The following is a 16,306-nucleotide window of genomic DNA, read 5'->3' as shown; positions in this document are numbered from 1 at the left end:
GAAGGTGGATATCACATGGTAGTCCAGACTCCTATGGTCGCTGGAGATGGAGCTGGCGAGACATGTATGCGGACCGTTGTATCGCTTCACTTCCCAGATACCCTTCCGCTGTCGGAGACTCATCCGAATGAGCCATGTGCACCCATTCCCAAACTCAGAACACTTTCCCACATACCTCCGATAGTCAGACTCAACGACCTTGTACTGGACCCCTCGAAGGATACTGTACGTCTTCACATTGAACAGCGCCTCATCTTTATCCTGAAATTGTTGGCCAACCTGAAACTCGTTCACACCAGCAGACCCCTCGGTATCTCTAGCGCCAAATCCTGAGGGCAGCAGAGCATTTTCATCCTGCCGCATGGCATCCAGGTCCAACGAGGAAAAATGGGGTGGATACTGCTGTGTGCCAGAACTAGATCCACCTGTAGCCCTTCTCGGAACAGTAGTTCCAACATCATCGCCGCTTTCATCAGCGATCAAATCCGGCTCCACGTCATCGTCATCTGGATCCTCAAACAAACCATCACCAACACCAGCCGGTGTGGGACAATGTTCCTCGGTGGGAATATGTTCCCCATGCCGAACCTCATCTCCAACATTCCCGCCCAGATCGACGGCAAACGAAGGGGACGCAACAGGCTGCATCGGTGGCTCATACACAGGAGCAGAGGACGAAGCAACAGCAGGTCTCGAGCTCGACCCGGCAACTGCGGCTATAGTATTCGCATTCCGGTTTGAACCACCCGAGCTAGATACCACATCAACCAACTTAGCCAACAACTCCGGTGTCCTTACCTCGGGAAACTGCCTACGACAAAGAAACATAACCTGCAAGTCCTCGTTACTGCCGATTGTGGAACAATCAAACTTCACGGTGTCATGGAGCACCGCTGTTGGAATGCGGTAGAAAAACTTCTTGACCCTTTTAACTCCTACGAGACCAAGCTTATCCAGCACACAGCTAACAAGAGCATCGTAGGTGGTTGTTGGCGTCACGATAATACATAGTGGATCCTTATCAGTGAACTTCACGCCGGATCGAGTTTTTCTCTTAATCGACCCTCTATAATGTACCAACACTAGGAAACTCTCCTCACTAGCCATCTCCCCACTTTGTTCACAGCATCATGAGTTCACAGCATATATATATAGCCCTGGTTCGTGCTATATATATATAATTCGAAACAAGTTGTTTCGATTTATCACAACCTAACCTAGTAATTCGAACTAACTAAACTCGAATTCTTAACTTATAATTCGAAACAAGTTGTTTCGAATTATGTTGAAACACAAAATAACCTTGTAATTCGAATTAATAAGACTCAAATTCTTCATACATATTTCGAAACAAGTTGTTTCGAATTACCTTATATTGTTACCTTCATAGTAATTCGAATCATATTGATTCGAATTACTTTAAGTCGTTGCATGCACATAATTCGAATGAAATCAATTCGAATTACTTGATATCATAATTCGAATCTTATTGATTCGAATTACATAATAATTGGTCCTGGTGGATACAGGTGAAGATTTTTGATTTGGCGGATTTAGGTAATTTCAAATGCTCCTTGGTTTATTTGGGTTTTTTGCCCTAATTTTAATTATTAGTTTAATTATTTTATTATGATATATTTAATTATTAAGTTAAAAAATAGGTAAATTAATATATGTAAATATATAAAAATTAATTTAGTGACAAATTTTTAATATTTTATATTTAGTATTTTTATAAAAAGAAATTATGGATTATTATTATCCTTTTTCTTTTGTTTTTCACTTTACAATTTATAGAGAGCATGATTAGTGCTTGGGCATCATTATTATTTTGATAAAAAAAAATTTCAATGAAAAGGTGATTTTTTGTTTAGTGTATTTAACAATTTTTTAATAATAAAAATAAAAGTATTAAAAAAATCAAAATTTTTTTTTTAAAACTATAATTTACATTTTTTTTAAAGATATTTTTTTTAAAAAAAAATATTTTTTACATAATAAATAAATAAAAAAAATATTTTTATATTATTATATCCAAACATAATTGATAGATGAAAAGATCTTTTTACATGAGATACTCAAACATAAAACTACTTTTATTTTTTTATAAAATTAAAAAAAAAACTAAAAAAAAATCTATTTTTTTTAAAAACTCACCCAAATAAACCCTTAGTAAACGCTTCAAAATGTTCTTTACAAGAACTACATATTGAACATCACTGCTATAAACTAAGTAAACATTTAGTTATATGAACCTGCACACAGTAAACATTTTTACTCGTAATTATTTGTTGTTATTACAGCAATAAACACAAGTACATACACCAAACAAATTCACTGTTGAAATTTAATAACACTGAACTAAAATATCCTATTCCTAGATTGTGACATGTTGATATTGGAAGCTGCTAGTTTGTAACCATTTTGATAGCATATTAGCCATTCCCTCTTCATAAAGATCAACCTCATCTCATGCATGATTGTGATGTGAATATGTGGTGTTTCTCCATTTTTGTTATCTCTTCTGTTTTGGGACCATTGGAGGGAGATAGATAAGGAGGAAAAACAAAAAAGAATAATAGTAATGAATGTTAGTATTCCAGCTTTTGGTGGTGACAACCAAGAGTCCAAAAGGGTATAGTAGAAGAAAATCAATGGCTTTTCATGATGATTGCCATTGGTATGCCAGCCAAAAGTTCTCTAGACCCTGCTGCAAGGTGTCCCGGCACGCGTTGCCTTATCTCTTCGAAAGCGCACAGTGTTTCCGAGTCTAGGCCTCCAGCAAACTACAACAATCAAGATGTCAAAAAATTTAGTATGAGTTAACTCGAGAGTTTGATACCCGTGCAGATGTCAAATGTTACCTGATGAGCTCTGTATGCAAAATGAACACCCTGAAGCAGAAGAGAATCTTGGCTAGATTCTCTGTCTGTGTTCCGGTTGGATTTGAGCTCCATTGTCACTCTTTTCATGTACATCTTGGCTAGAGTCATGGAAGCCTGCTTTATCTGCATGAATTGTGTATTTATTTCATCAAGTTTTATAATTGCAGCTTTGAAGTTTACTATATGAGTGTGAAATTTGTGAATACACTTTACTGTTACTAATCTACAAAGTTAACAATTGAAGGAACAATATCTTCCAAGATAAGAAATGATATATCTCTAGATAAAGGAAAATACATGTTATTTGAGATAATCATCACTAACTATAACTATTCCACTACTACCAGAGTAATGATAACCCTAAAGCAAACCATTTACCATTTCAATCTTTGTTCTCACTTGAGAGTAAAAATATGTTAAAAATAAATCTACCTTGCTCATTATCCCCGAATCAAGCATCCAAGCGGTTGGAATGTTGTACGCTTGGTACGAACGCATGACAGAATTTCGCAGCTTGATTAACCTCTGTATGCTCAGTTCAGACCTATCACAATGAGATGAAATAAGGCATAAGAAGATTCTTAAATAAGAATACTATTATCTTGTCATAACTCTTACTTGTCTAAGAGGCTGGCCATTTTTTTCAAGGCAGCTCCACATGGAATGTCGGGGTCATCCTTGTAGGAGGAAATCTCCTGTTCTAATAGCTTAAGCTCCCGATACTCAACTGCAGCCTCTCGCATCGCATCAGCTTTCTTCTCAGGCCACTTGAAATGTTTCAAGACAGCACGCTCATCCACCTGTAGAATACATAAAACAAAGCCAGTAAGAAGCAAAGTAGAAAAATTCTATCCATTTTCAAATATTACAATCCTTGATTTCCAAGTCAGAAATCACAAGACACTAAACTGTTGCACCAAGGCTCAGCCTCTCGGAAATTCTTAGAAATTCTATTAAAACAATGATTTTATAGTAATTATAATAACTAAAAAATGATTAATGAAGTAACATAAAGAAAGCCATTGGCCCACCAGATCAATAATTTTCTGAGAAACGTACCAATGAGGATAGTTCACCATCAAGCCAATCAACAAATTTTAAGACTTCTTCAATGTCCATGTAGGCTGCATCTTCCACCCTTTTGATAAGGTCATTGATGAACTCCCCTTTTGTTTCAATGTCTACCCTTATCTGGAAAGTATGGTAATTCATTAGTCATCAACAAGCAGTACATAATTTTGAAGGAAAAAAGAAATAGGAACTAGAAAGTGTAATAATCACACAATACTTAACTGCTAAAAGATGAGCTGAACGGTTCTGAATTTCTCCGACAATGCTACTGTGTGCACTAATAGCTACCGGTTGCGGATGATTCAGAGGCCCTTTTATGTCTCTCTTCATATCATGATTCTTTAAGGAGTGAAATAATTCAACAAGTGGTGGGGCCTTTTGGGCGCTAGCTAACTTTGCTAAAGGCCGAGACGGCATTGATGGTGGCAGCGGAGGCGGAGGAGGTGGTGGCAAGCACTGGTTTGGTGGAGACTTTCTCTCTATACTTTTGGATTCATTATTGACATGAATTGTTGCTGTTGGAGACGGTATTGAAGAAGCTTTACGAAAAATCGCTTCAGGAGTGGCTTCTTTTTTCACTTTAGACCTTTCCAATTTGTCAGCAATGAGTTTCTGTATGTCTTTGAATTTGGGGCTCTGGTGTTCTCCAATTGCCTCCTTCTTCATTCAGCAAAAACCAATCAAGTTCATAAAAACACACATGTATTATCTCATTTTTGTTCCACCATATATGAATTGAAAGTTAAAACCATTGAAATAAAGAAACTATTTCAGAGAGTGATTGATGACTCATAACACATGGATTAACCACCCTTTATATCATAAAGAGAAAAACAAGAAAAGTAACAATGAATTATGACACATTCCATGCTTTTTGAGGTAAAACACATCAAAACAAAACAAACCAATCAAAGTTTCTCATACCTTGCCACTGGTACCAACAGCTGCTACCATCTTAGCTTCAGCAGCAGCAAGATCCTCACTGAGCTTCTTGTTCTTGGATTCAAGCTCCACATTCAAACCCTTAACTCTATCCAACTCAGCCTTCAAGGCCACCACCTCAGACTTCAAATCCTTGATCAAATTCTCACTCAACTCAAGCTTCTCCGGCAACTCTTTCTCCTTCCTCTTCACAACACCATCAGCTTCATCTTCAATTCTCCTACTCAACCCTGAATCCCCAATCACCCTTCTCCTTGGCCTAGCAAACTGTTCCACACTACCATGCTGGCTCCTCACAAAACGACCAACAACAACCTTAGCTTCCTCAACTGCTTTCTGAGACCCTAAAACCACAACCTCTTCATTTGGCTTAGCCTTATTGCTCAACACAACGCCCCTTTTGGCTTTTGAATTGTTCTTCATGTCTGGTGGCACTGACTTGGCTCTTTTCGATGAAACAACCGGCACAACCCCATTAACAACAGATTCAGGTGGTGTCTTTGGAGATTCTCTAGCCTTGTAAGAACCCCTCAAACGTGTTGTTGGTGATGGTGATGAACTATGCAGGGACCTATCATTGTGCTGCTTCGACAAGAAACTCCTTGCTGTTGTAGGTGGTGATGGTGGGGGTGGTGGTGAAGGTGAAAGTGAAGGTGGCATTTTCTGCTTCATTATTTCTGTTTCAGTCAAATTGGGTCTGAAAGAGGAACACAAAAAGTTTCAAACTTGAAAGGTTGACAGAAGAAAAAAGCACAAAAGCAATGACCTTTGTGATTGTGCTTGTGTTGGGGTGGTTACTGAGTTGTAGCAGAGAAAAATTTAGAAAATTCAGAAAAGACAGAAACTTTATGCGACACCCGTGTGTGAATAGAACCGAACAAGGATGAGACAATCAAAGGATGTAATGTTATGGGGTCTCCATGAATGGCTTGAAGTTTCAACCTTTGAACCTTGTTCAAGTGACCCACACAATACAAAGTACCACTGTGTAATAAAAGGAGAAGAGCTTTGTTTTCTTCTCTTATTTTTCTTTTTCTCTTAATTGCAATTTCGCATTGACTTAGAATTATTTAATTAAAATGACACTAAAATAAATAAATAATTCACCTGTTCATCTTCTTCTACATGAGGAAACCTTGCTGATTTTTAAATTTGTTACTCCTAAAAGAAATGTGAACAGACACGGTGACCCATAGTGCATAGTTGGATATTGCTAGAAAAAGAGGTAGAAAATTCCACTCATTCTTTCTGTCTTATTCTGCATGGCACAATAGCACATGATCCCACTCCAATATTTATTTATTTATTTTTATTTAATTTATATTTGCAATCTAATCACGTTTGTTGCACTTCTATGCCATTTTTCTCTTGTTTATAACTTTATATTATTAGATTTTAATTTATTACATTTTTTAAACTAAAAAAAAAGACCTTCCATTCGGATGTAAATGCAACTTTAAGATGAAGGAAATTACCAATGTGTGAAAAATAAACATTATTGTCTCTTTCTCTTTATAAAACTCACAAAAATCACCTATATAAAAATTAAACAACTACTAATATTAATAATAACAATAATAAATCCAACTTGCACATAATTAATTATTTCTATTCCTTTCATTTTTCATTGTTTTAATGAATTAACATTTTGATTATACTATGTGACCTGAAATATAGGACACTGAACAGCAATTAGCGGTTGTAAATGAGTGTCCAATTAGTTCTATAGGGCAAATCCAGGTAACAGCCTAACTATTGATGATGATTGCAATATAATGACTGAAGTGGAAATGGGTCCCAAAAGTATAAGCCATTGTTTTTTAGTGCAAATGGGAAGAATTTTTCAATTGTTGTTGGGCCCTCAAATTGGCAATTACTCTCCATGTGAAATCAATATCTTTGGATTACTTAATATATAATATATAGTATCCAATCCAGTGTGGTGTTCATGAGTTTGGAGCTTCATCATTATCATTAGTTGGTATATTATTCTTAAATCAAATACTAAACTTTAATTATTTCAGATACTAATAAGGTGTGTCTTCTAAGGTGAAATTTGTTTGAAGTGTTGTCTTGTTTCAACAGTGGACAGAACACATTGTATTCCAAACGGTTGTTTGATTTGGTGAATTATTTTCTAAAGCAGGTAACCATTAAACCAAGTATATTTGATTTCAAGACAAGTTTGATCAAAGGTTTTGTCTAGCATTTTTAGCTTAAACAACAAGCATAGATAATAAATAACCTCGATGATTGGTTTTCATCGATTTAATTTTGATTTATTAATTAATAATATTATTTTATCAACTCATTTTAGAATAGCTATTTAGAAAATTAACATAATATGTTAGTTACTTACTTACTTTGACATACATATACAAATTAAATCATAGAGGAAAGTATTATTTTAGTTTATAAAATTTTAGTTAAGTAGTAATTTAAAATGTTATACTTTTGTCACAAATATTTTATTTTATTTTATTTTTTAGTTAAATTAAAATTTATTTTTCTAAAAATACTCTTTCTCTTTTTTTTTTACTACTTTTTCTTTTAAATTACTACAACTATCACTATAATAACTATAATTATGCTTTTTGTTGTCATATAAAAGAAAATTATAATAGAAAAAATATATTTAAAATAAGAATTTAATTTTAACTAGATAACTAAAATAAAATAAAATATATAAGACATTTGATAAGAATAGAATATTTTAAATGTTAAGAATGAAATTATGATTTAATTTAAATGTTAAAGAATGAAAAAGTATTTCATCCTAAATTATGTATTTATAATAATAATAATCCAAAAGTGTGGGTCATGTATGAGCAATGCATTTTCGTATTTTCTAAAGAATTTAATAATAATATTACTTACCAATGAATTATAGCTCAATGACATAATCTTTTCATACTCATGTAGAGGTCGCTAATTTGAGTCTCATTTTTAATAATAATAATAATAATAATAATAATAATAATAATAATAATACTTAAAGCAAAAACCAAATTCATATATGTATTGGGAAGAGAATGCTTTGATTAGGGCTGAAGGGAAGAGAATGTCACTTATAAGCCTAGAAATGATTATCTGTTTAGTAAGGGATATGGATATATACCTAAGCCTTAAATGTCATAATCAAAATTTATAGGAGTCGGTTTGTGTCCTATTCTTTTCCTTATCTTACTCGGGTAACTACCATTTCTATGGAGCATGGACCACTAATTCAAGCAAAACACATACAAAGGAATCAAAGACAAAGAAAGCAAATGAGCTAAGATATTCAAGGATTTGTTGAAAGAGTTAAAGCAGAAATTTGACATATTTTTTGGCAGACTAGTCTATATATATGATGACTCATCAGTGATGAACATGCCCTTCAGTGCATTATTGTGATAAAAGAAAGGACATGTATATCAACAGACAACAAAGATTTTGTTATACGGCTCCAAAAATAATTAAAATACCTTATCATTTAATTTCTAGGGGGTGCTTCTAATATTATTCAAAAAATTTTAGGACGAGTAGTTTTTAGTAATTTTAATTATTATTTAATCAGTATAAATATTAAATTATTTTTAATAAATAAATCTTATTAATTTATATGCATAAATTTTGATAAATATAATAAATTAAATTAATTTATGTATATAAATTCTAATAAATATAAGTATAAATTAAATATTTATGTATATAAATTATTATAAATATGGGTACAAATTATTACTAGTTAAATGTTGATAAAAAATGATAATATTTATTAGTTATGTAATATTGTTGTATGTTAATATTTTATCTGACATTATTGTCATACAAAAAGATTTGTATGTGAAGAGTGTTTTTTAGATAGCATTTATTTTGAAGAACTAAAATTGAGACTGAAAGACTATGACTTAATAGTTAATACTAAGATTTAGTATTGTATTTAGTAGCTAAAGACTAGAATTAAAATTTCAGTCTCGTAATACAAAATTTTAGTTCTTTTAATATTTTCAAAAACGAAGATAGAAAGTTTAATAACATTTCTTCCCAAAAATTCTCTCATTCAATTTTTTAATTTTTCATTATATCCCTTCTTTTAAATTAGGATTTTTAGTTCTCTTCCACCACTCTTCTCCTCTTTCTTCTTCTTTTCTTCCTCTTCTCTGTTTTTATTTTTTTTAAATGGATATTTTTTTATATTTACATTTCCATTGTAATCTTGTTGCCTCGCTCTTAACATCAGCTTCTTCTTCTTCTGTCGCCGCCGCAATTGTAGTTGCAGTTACCATGAGATTCGATGGTTATGTCAGCACACAACTCTCTTTTCTTTTTTATATGTCTTTATAGATTCTATCTTTTTTCTTCTTTTTTTTTTTCGATGGCATAAGAAAAAATTATAGTTTTGTCTCAAATTTGATTTGTGGTCATATTTAGCATTTTAGAATCTTAACTTTACGAGCTCAGTTTGAATTTATAATAATTACTGTGTGTACAATTGTACATGATTGATTGTTTGTAGGCTTGTGTCTTATTATACCTCAAAAATTTAATTTTTTTTTATCAATGGTTTTAGTTTTCTCATCAATACTTTAAGTGTTTTATTATGCCTCTATTTATTTTTTTTTAATTAATAGAGACATTTTAGTAATTTTTTTTCAATTTTTATATTTATCTTTAATCAAACATGATATTAAGATATAATTTAATTTTGTACATTATAATCACACAATACAAAGATTTAATTTAATCTTTATCTTTCATTCTCTATTTTACAGTTTTTATCTCTCAATCTTAATCTTTCTTCTAAACACATGTTTAAGAATATTTGTTAAAGTTGTCTAAAGTAAAATTTTTTAATTTTATATATATATATATATATACACATTAAAAAGCATTAAAATTTTTAAAAAGATATTGTATTAAATATCTTAACAATAGCAATTTTAATTCTATAAATAAAAGTACTTTTTTAAAAAACAATATAGAAGATAATGCATGAAAAATTTAGATTATAAGTTTATAACAAATACATGAAAAAATATACTAAAAAATATGTTGTCACGCAAATCATGGTAGGCCTAGGATCAAGAAGCACTTTTGTGAAAAAAAGAATTTCCACACACAAAAAGATGTGCGTCTCAACTCTCAAGTCTCAATAATATCATCCAATGGTATATATACATTTGCTTTCCTTTACTTTAGGAGTGGTGTTAGCAAATTCCAACAATTAACAGTTATGGTGCTAATAATATATTAATTAATAATTGATAGCGGCATATATTGCACTCTTCAATTAATTTACGGTTTAAAGGAAAAGATAGATAAAATGTTAATAACTATAATTTGCATCAAAAGACACAAAAATGAAGTGGGTATCTTGAGCCAGACACTAATTCCTTGCTTAACGTTTCTTAAAGCAGAAAAAATAAATAATCTCACTGTGTAAGCATGTTTCTTTATTACTTTAATAAACATAGAAGTTGGGGATAGAATTCAAGTGTTTGTCTCTTGGGGGGACGAAAGAAGACATATCTACAATGCAAATTCATCATCCACTTGCTTGTTAAAGTTAAACTAATGCATGGTGCACACATGTTAAAGAATCTAGCCAGGTAGGGTCTTTTTTTGTATATTATTATCCTCTCTTTAATTTTTGCTATACATTGTTATACGGACAAGTTACATAGATAAATTATTTAAAAATTAAATTTATGTAAATATAATCTTTAAAAACAGATTATATCCTAAATTAATTTTATGTAAATTGTTACATTTTATAATAGTTTATTATTTACACGTAATTCATTATACGGATTATATCCAAAACACACATAATCATAATTCGCTATATTCTATCTCAGATTATGAATAAAAAATACAAGATATAAACCGCCGCATCTCATTGCGATTTAGGACCAAATGGTGAAACATAATTCACTAGAGCTGGTCGCGAATTATCATCTTTATAAATCGTTACTTACGTATTGAATTTTTTTAATAAATTACTTTCTTTAAGTTAAATAATTTCATAATTTTATATTAAATTTTGGTTTAATTACTCTGTTAATTCCTATAATTTTACTGAATTTTCAATTAGATTTCTATATTTTTTTTTCTTTTTAATTGGATCCCTATATTATATCATATTTTGTAACTAAATTCTTATTGTGACAAAAACGTTAGAATTAACGGAATATTCTGTTTAACTGTACAGAATATTCCGTTAATTCTAACATTTTTGTCACAATAAGAATTTAGTTACAAAATATGATATAATATAGGGATCCAATTAAAAAGAAAAAAAAATATAGAAATCTAATTGAAAATTCAGTAAAGTGTTAGGTATATTCGTTTTGTTTAACGAAATATTCTATTAATTCTAACATTTTTATCACTGTAGGGACTTAATTACAAAATTTAATACGGTATAGAAACTCAATCGAAAAGAAAAATATAGAGATCTAATTGAAAATTCAGTAAAATTATAGGAAACTGGCAGAATAATTAAATCTTAAATTTTTATAATAAAAAATTAAAATTTAATTTTTGTTATTTAAATAAAATTTAAGATAAATAAAAATAAAAATAATTTTTTTTACATAATTTATGTAGAATAGCATGTGATATATATTGATATATATAATAATAATATATAGGTGTATAATATGTACTAACTATATATATAAATTATGTTGAATTAGCTATAAATTTTATTCAGATCACTTGATTTAAATTTATTTAATCTAAAAATTCATACATATGTCTTATTCATTTTTTAAAAAATGTTAGGATAATTCTAAAAAAAAAATTTGTGACTTATTTTAGATGTAATTAATTAATGTTACGAAATTATTATTATTATTATTATTATTATTATTATTATTATTATTATTATTATTTAGAATACATTATACAACGATTAAATTTTTAAGTGTAGTATGAATATTCTTATAAATATTTAGAGTCATTTTCCAACTATAAGTAAGAAAAATTAGAGCATCTCTCTTAAAATTACTTATAGAATATATGATGACGTACTCTAATTAGTATAAGGTTTAATGTAATATACAAAATAAAAAATGATATAATGTAATAATAATTTTATCACATTAAATAATTATATCTAAATAAGTCACAAAATTATTTTTTATGAATGGTTCTAACTCCTAAGCATTTTTTAAAATGGATAAAATATGTGTATGGATTTTTTACTTAAATAAATTGACATCAAGTGATCTAAATAGGATTTGTAGCTAACTCAACATGATTTATGTCTATATTTCAATAGTTAGTATATACTATACATCTATATATTATTATTATTATTATTATTATTATTATTATTATTATTATTATTATTATTATTATTATTATTATTATTATTATTATTATTATTCACCATTTGATCAGATTACAGATACAGCAGTTTATGCCTTGTATTTTTCATTTATAATGGGCGATACGGTGTAGTCGATTATAACAGCGTATTTTGAGTGTAATTTGCAATACGCTGAAACAGATTATGTAATCTGTTTTCAAAAGTTACATTTGTATAATTTGATCTTTAAATAATTTACATTATGAAAGTACGAAAACCTATTTTTATTTAATTCTTTTATCTGTTTAAAATATGTTTTTAATAATTAAATACATTAACTACTCTTTTCCTCAATTATTTCTTTTGTAACTTTTATTAGTCAGTATTTTTATATGAAGTTATATTAATTAAATGTTATATGTATGAAAGTATATTTAATCTAATAAACATAAAAATAAATAAAATAAAATAATTATTATTTAATTATATATTTTGCATTTAGTCTAATGAATATCATAAGTTGCTAAAAGATATTCAATACTATATATTACAATTCTTAATTAAAGAAAAGAGATAACAATACTAAAAAAAGTTGTAATATTCAATAAATATATCCAATATTTTGTCATTGTGTATTTAAAAGACTAAAGAATTTATTATATAGACGTACTAAACGGTGTAATATTATATATATATATATGTATTATAATCAATCTCTTAATATGTATCCTTAGCAAGACTCTTATTAGTTAATTAAAAATTAAAATCAAAGTAATTAATTAATGCATGGGTAAGATGATAAATAGAGAAGAGCTAGGCCTTACATCAATTTAGGAGTGAGTATTAATAACTCCTTCTTTTTCATCATTTTATATATACATGTCTTATTTAAAAGATTCAAACTATTCATTGAACAATTGGAACCCAAGTCTTAAAATAATAAAAAAAACTTTATTGAATATAATATTAGTTTAATTATTCTGTTAATTTCTATAATTTTATCAAATTTTTAATTAGATTTTTATATTTTTTTTCTTTTCAATTAGGTCTTATAATATTTTTAATTTTATAATTAAGTTCTTCCTTCTGTAAAAAATATTAAAGTTAATTGAATATTTTTTCGCAAATTGAAGATCAGGTATTTATAATTAAAAATCTAACTAGATCTTTGATTGCATGTATTTTAAAAGAAATATTTGATTAATTTTAATGTTTTTAATATATAAATAACCTAATTACAAAATTAAAAATAATATGTAAAAATTTAATTAAAAATCTGATAAAATTATAAATATTAATAGAATAATTAACCCTATAATATTTAATAATAGCCTTTGAATCCTTTATAGATTGAATCAAATTAATTGAATTCTGATCATAAAATCAGAATAACAAGTTGGCTTCAAAAAGAACTTGGACACGCACATCATTAAGGTGCATATTTTTATAATAAACAGCTTAAAGATAGAGGAGGAAAAAAATGCATACATACATGTTAATTAAATGCTTATCTGATGAATGAACATCAGAGTGTAGCAGAAATCAGTGTGCCGAAATTGGAGTGGATAGAGATCATTTGGTTTGGTTTATATGAACATGAATTTGAACATAGCTAAATGTAAATGTAAAATTAAAAGGGGAACCCGTGAAATCCAACATGTGAAGGTACGTGGTGGCTTTGCATGAAAGTGAGAGAGAAATAAAAATAATCGCAAACTATTGTTGCCACGTATTCTCATAACATTATGGCAAATAATAAACACTACCTTTACTTAATCACATGTTTGTTCCTCTTTAATTTCTTTCATTCAGGACCACCTTACAAATAAAACAATAATTCTTTCTTCAACTTTATTTCAATTCCCTCTAGCTATTTATCTATTTTCAGAAACCTTATCTACTATCGTGTGTTAATTATTCGTTGCATTCATATGGTAAATTATGTTTTATATATCTCACTTAATTGTAACAGAGGTTATTAATAATGTGATTTTCAATTTGTTGACCAATTTTATAGTTATTACTTATGACACTCAAGTCTACAGCTTCCACTCTTTGATTAGAGGTATATTTATTAATTAAGAGTCCATATATAATTAAATTAATTCTTGTGAAAAAACTAATTAATTAACCAAATATATATATGTACCTGCCAAGGAACTTTCTGATGAATATTTCACTGCAATATTGCATGTTCTTTAAACCTTAGCCAATGAATTCAACTTGCAATACCCTTCCTTTGCTCTGAACAAATCTTGAAATCACCATCTACACAAAAAAAAAAAAAAAAAAAAAGAATATATCATTATCAATTGCATGTAGCAATTAATTAGAAATATTCCATGGATTATGATCAAACCTGGAGGGGAAAAAAATGCACCTTGAAGCTAAGCTTTCACCAAATATATATTGCAATAATGAGTCTATATAGAGAGTACTAACTAGCTACTTGTCTTATATATATGTACATGATTTCTTCTTTGCAATCGATAATGGTAATGACAAAGAAAATAAAAGGAGATGTAAGATGGAGAGAAATTAAAGGTATGGTTATGTGGGAAAAGGGTGTGGTAGTGGGGTGTTGAGTATATAGAGTGATTCCCTTTGAAGGAACACTTAAAAATATATGCAAGAAAACAAGTTCCTAAGCTTTCACTTGTTTTGTTTGTTGTCACTTCACATCACATAAGGTATGTCCATTCTCTCATTAGTTAATCTTAATCTTCTTTTAATTAATCAATTAATTGATGCCCACTATTCTTTATGTCTTTGAAATCCCTTGTCTCTTCTCAACTTTGCAACTTGAATACCCAGGCTTATACTATAATAGTATATTGTATCCCTTTATTTGTTACAATAATATAAAAAAATTAATTTTGATGGACCAACTGCGGTAAGTTCTTTTATTTAGGATCAGTTTGGATTATTAATTTTTAAAAAAGATTTTTTTAATCGCTAAAATTTATTCATATTTAGATAGATTTTTAAAAAAAAAAAATTAATATTAAAAACGTATTTTATTTATGCTTTTTTTAAAATAAGATATTGTTAATTTTAGAACAAAATGAATAATTTATTTTTTTAATAAAAATATTTTTTTAAATATGTTTAAAACTTAATTAAAATATTTTATTTTTTATAAAAAAATATTTTTTTATTTAAATAAATTAATCCAAACTTACACATAGTTATTTAATTATACTTGTTTTTTAAATAATTATTTATATATTGACGGTCAAAAGCGATTATTTTTACTAATGTAACAATATATAATTAAATATGCGAATAAATTTTTGTACATTGTTAATATATAAAAATTAAATTCTAATATAATTAAAGTGTGAACACAATTCATCGTATATATCCCTTCTTTTTCAATTTTGTGGTTGGTACGTCAAACTAATTAGAAGTACCTTAAGATGGGAGACATCGCCTGAATTGATGTCATTATCAAAAATAGTTCTGAATTTTGTAACAAACTCTTGAGAGTATATCCCTTTTGTTGCAAATTTTCTCTATATGCTACCAACACCTATTTGTCTGAATGTAATACCACTTTTATTAACTCATTGACCATTTTAAGTATGACAACAAAAAACTACTTAATTCATCATAGTTGAAATGATTTTATGGTGATTTCATTTCACAACCGCTGCTTTTAGAATTTACTTAGCTTAATATCTTAGGCTGTATTTGTTTTGAGAACAGGATAAAATAAAATACTAAAAATAAAATATAAAAGATAGAGACATAAAATTTTGTGTTTTTGTATTTTATTTGATAATATATTAGAATAAATTATAAAAATTTAATAAAAAATATAATTATAAAAAATTAACAAAAATAATAAAAAAAAATAAAAAATAAGTTATGTCTTTTGTTAGTGTTTTCGTGTCCTTTCTGTTAGGATAGACACAAAATATACTAATTTAATATTCCTAAATATATTGTCTCTATTTATGTCTTTTCTGTCAAATATAATTTTATATTTTTATATCTTCATCTCAGTATCCTATTTTTATAAACAAACACAACCTTTAATTCATGACCTCTCTGTATAGAGCTTCTTATATTATATTAGATTTTGTTGGGAAATTATATCTTCATT

General features: G+C 28.5%; 2 protein-coding genes across 8 annotated transcripts; both read right to left on the bottom strand.

Annotated features, from left to right (window-relative positions):
* Window positions 1–86: 86 nt before the first annotated feature.
* LOC148578536 (uncharacterized) lies at window positions 87–1,107 on the bottom strand. The gene is made up of 2 exons (XM_088503085.1): window positions 176–1,107; window positions 87–108 (listed from the first exon to the last, which is right to left on the bottom strand). Exons 1-2 carry the CDS (start codon window positions 1,105–1,107, stop codon window positions 87–89), a joined length of 954 nt encoding a protein of 317 aa, XP_088359211.1.
* Window positions 1,108–2,509: 1,402 nt separating this feature from the next.
* LOC107635587 (hydroxyproline-rich glycoprotein family protein) lies at window positions 2,510–14,902 on the bottom strand. Of its 7 annotated transcripts, none has more exons than XM_088501833.1 (10): window positions 14,558–14,756; window positions 14,348–14,466; window positions 6,006–6,156; window positions 4,881–5,595; window positions 4,179–4,616; window positions 3,945–4,076; window positions 3,504–3,685; window positions 3,318–3,429; window positions 2,865–3,008; window positions 2,510–2,786 (listed from the first exon to the last, which is right to left on the bottom strand). In XM_088501833.1, the coding sequence occupies exons 3-10, from the start codon at window positions 6,011–6,013 to the stop codon at window positions 2,652–2,654; spliced, it is 1,866 nt and encodes a 621-aa protein (XP_088357959.1). In that variant the 5' UTR covers window positions 6,014–6,156; window positions 14,348–14,466; window positions 14,558–14,756; the 3' UTR covers window positions 2,510–2,651. The 7 variants fall into 7 exon arrangements, with proteins under 7 accessions (XP_088357959.1, XP_088357961.1, XP_088357960.1 ...); XM_088501835.1 differs by having other exon boundaries at window positions 6,006–6,059; window positions 14,579–14,746; XM_088501834.1 differs by having other exon boundaries at window positions 6,006–6,059; window positions 14,558–14,727.
* Between the last annotated feature and the right edge of the window lie 1,404 nt (window positions 14,903–16,306).

This window comes from Arachis ipaensis, chromosome B1, assembly GCF_059453495.1.
Source record: "Arachis ipaensis isolate K30076 ecotype BB chromosome B1, ASM5945349v1, whole genome shotgun sequence".
Lineage (NCBI taxonomy): Eukaryota > Viridiplantae > Streptophyta > Magnoliopsida > Fabales > Fabaceae > Arachis > Arachis ipaensis.
This window is presented reverse-complemented; position numbering and strand designations above follow the sequence as displayed.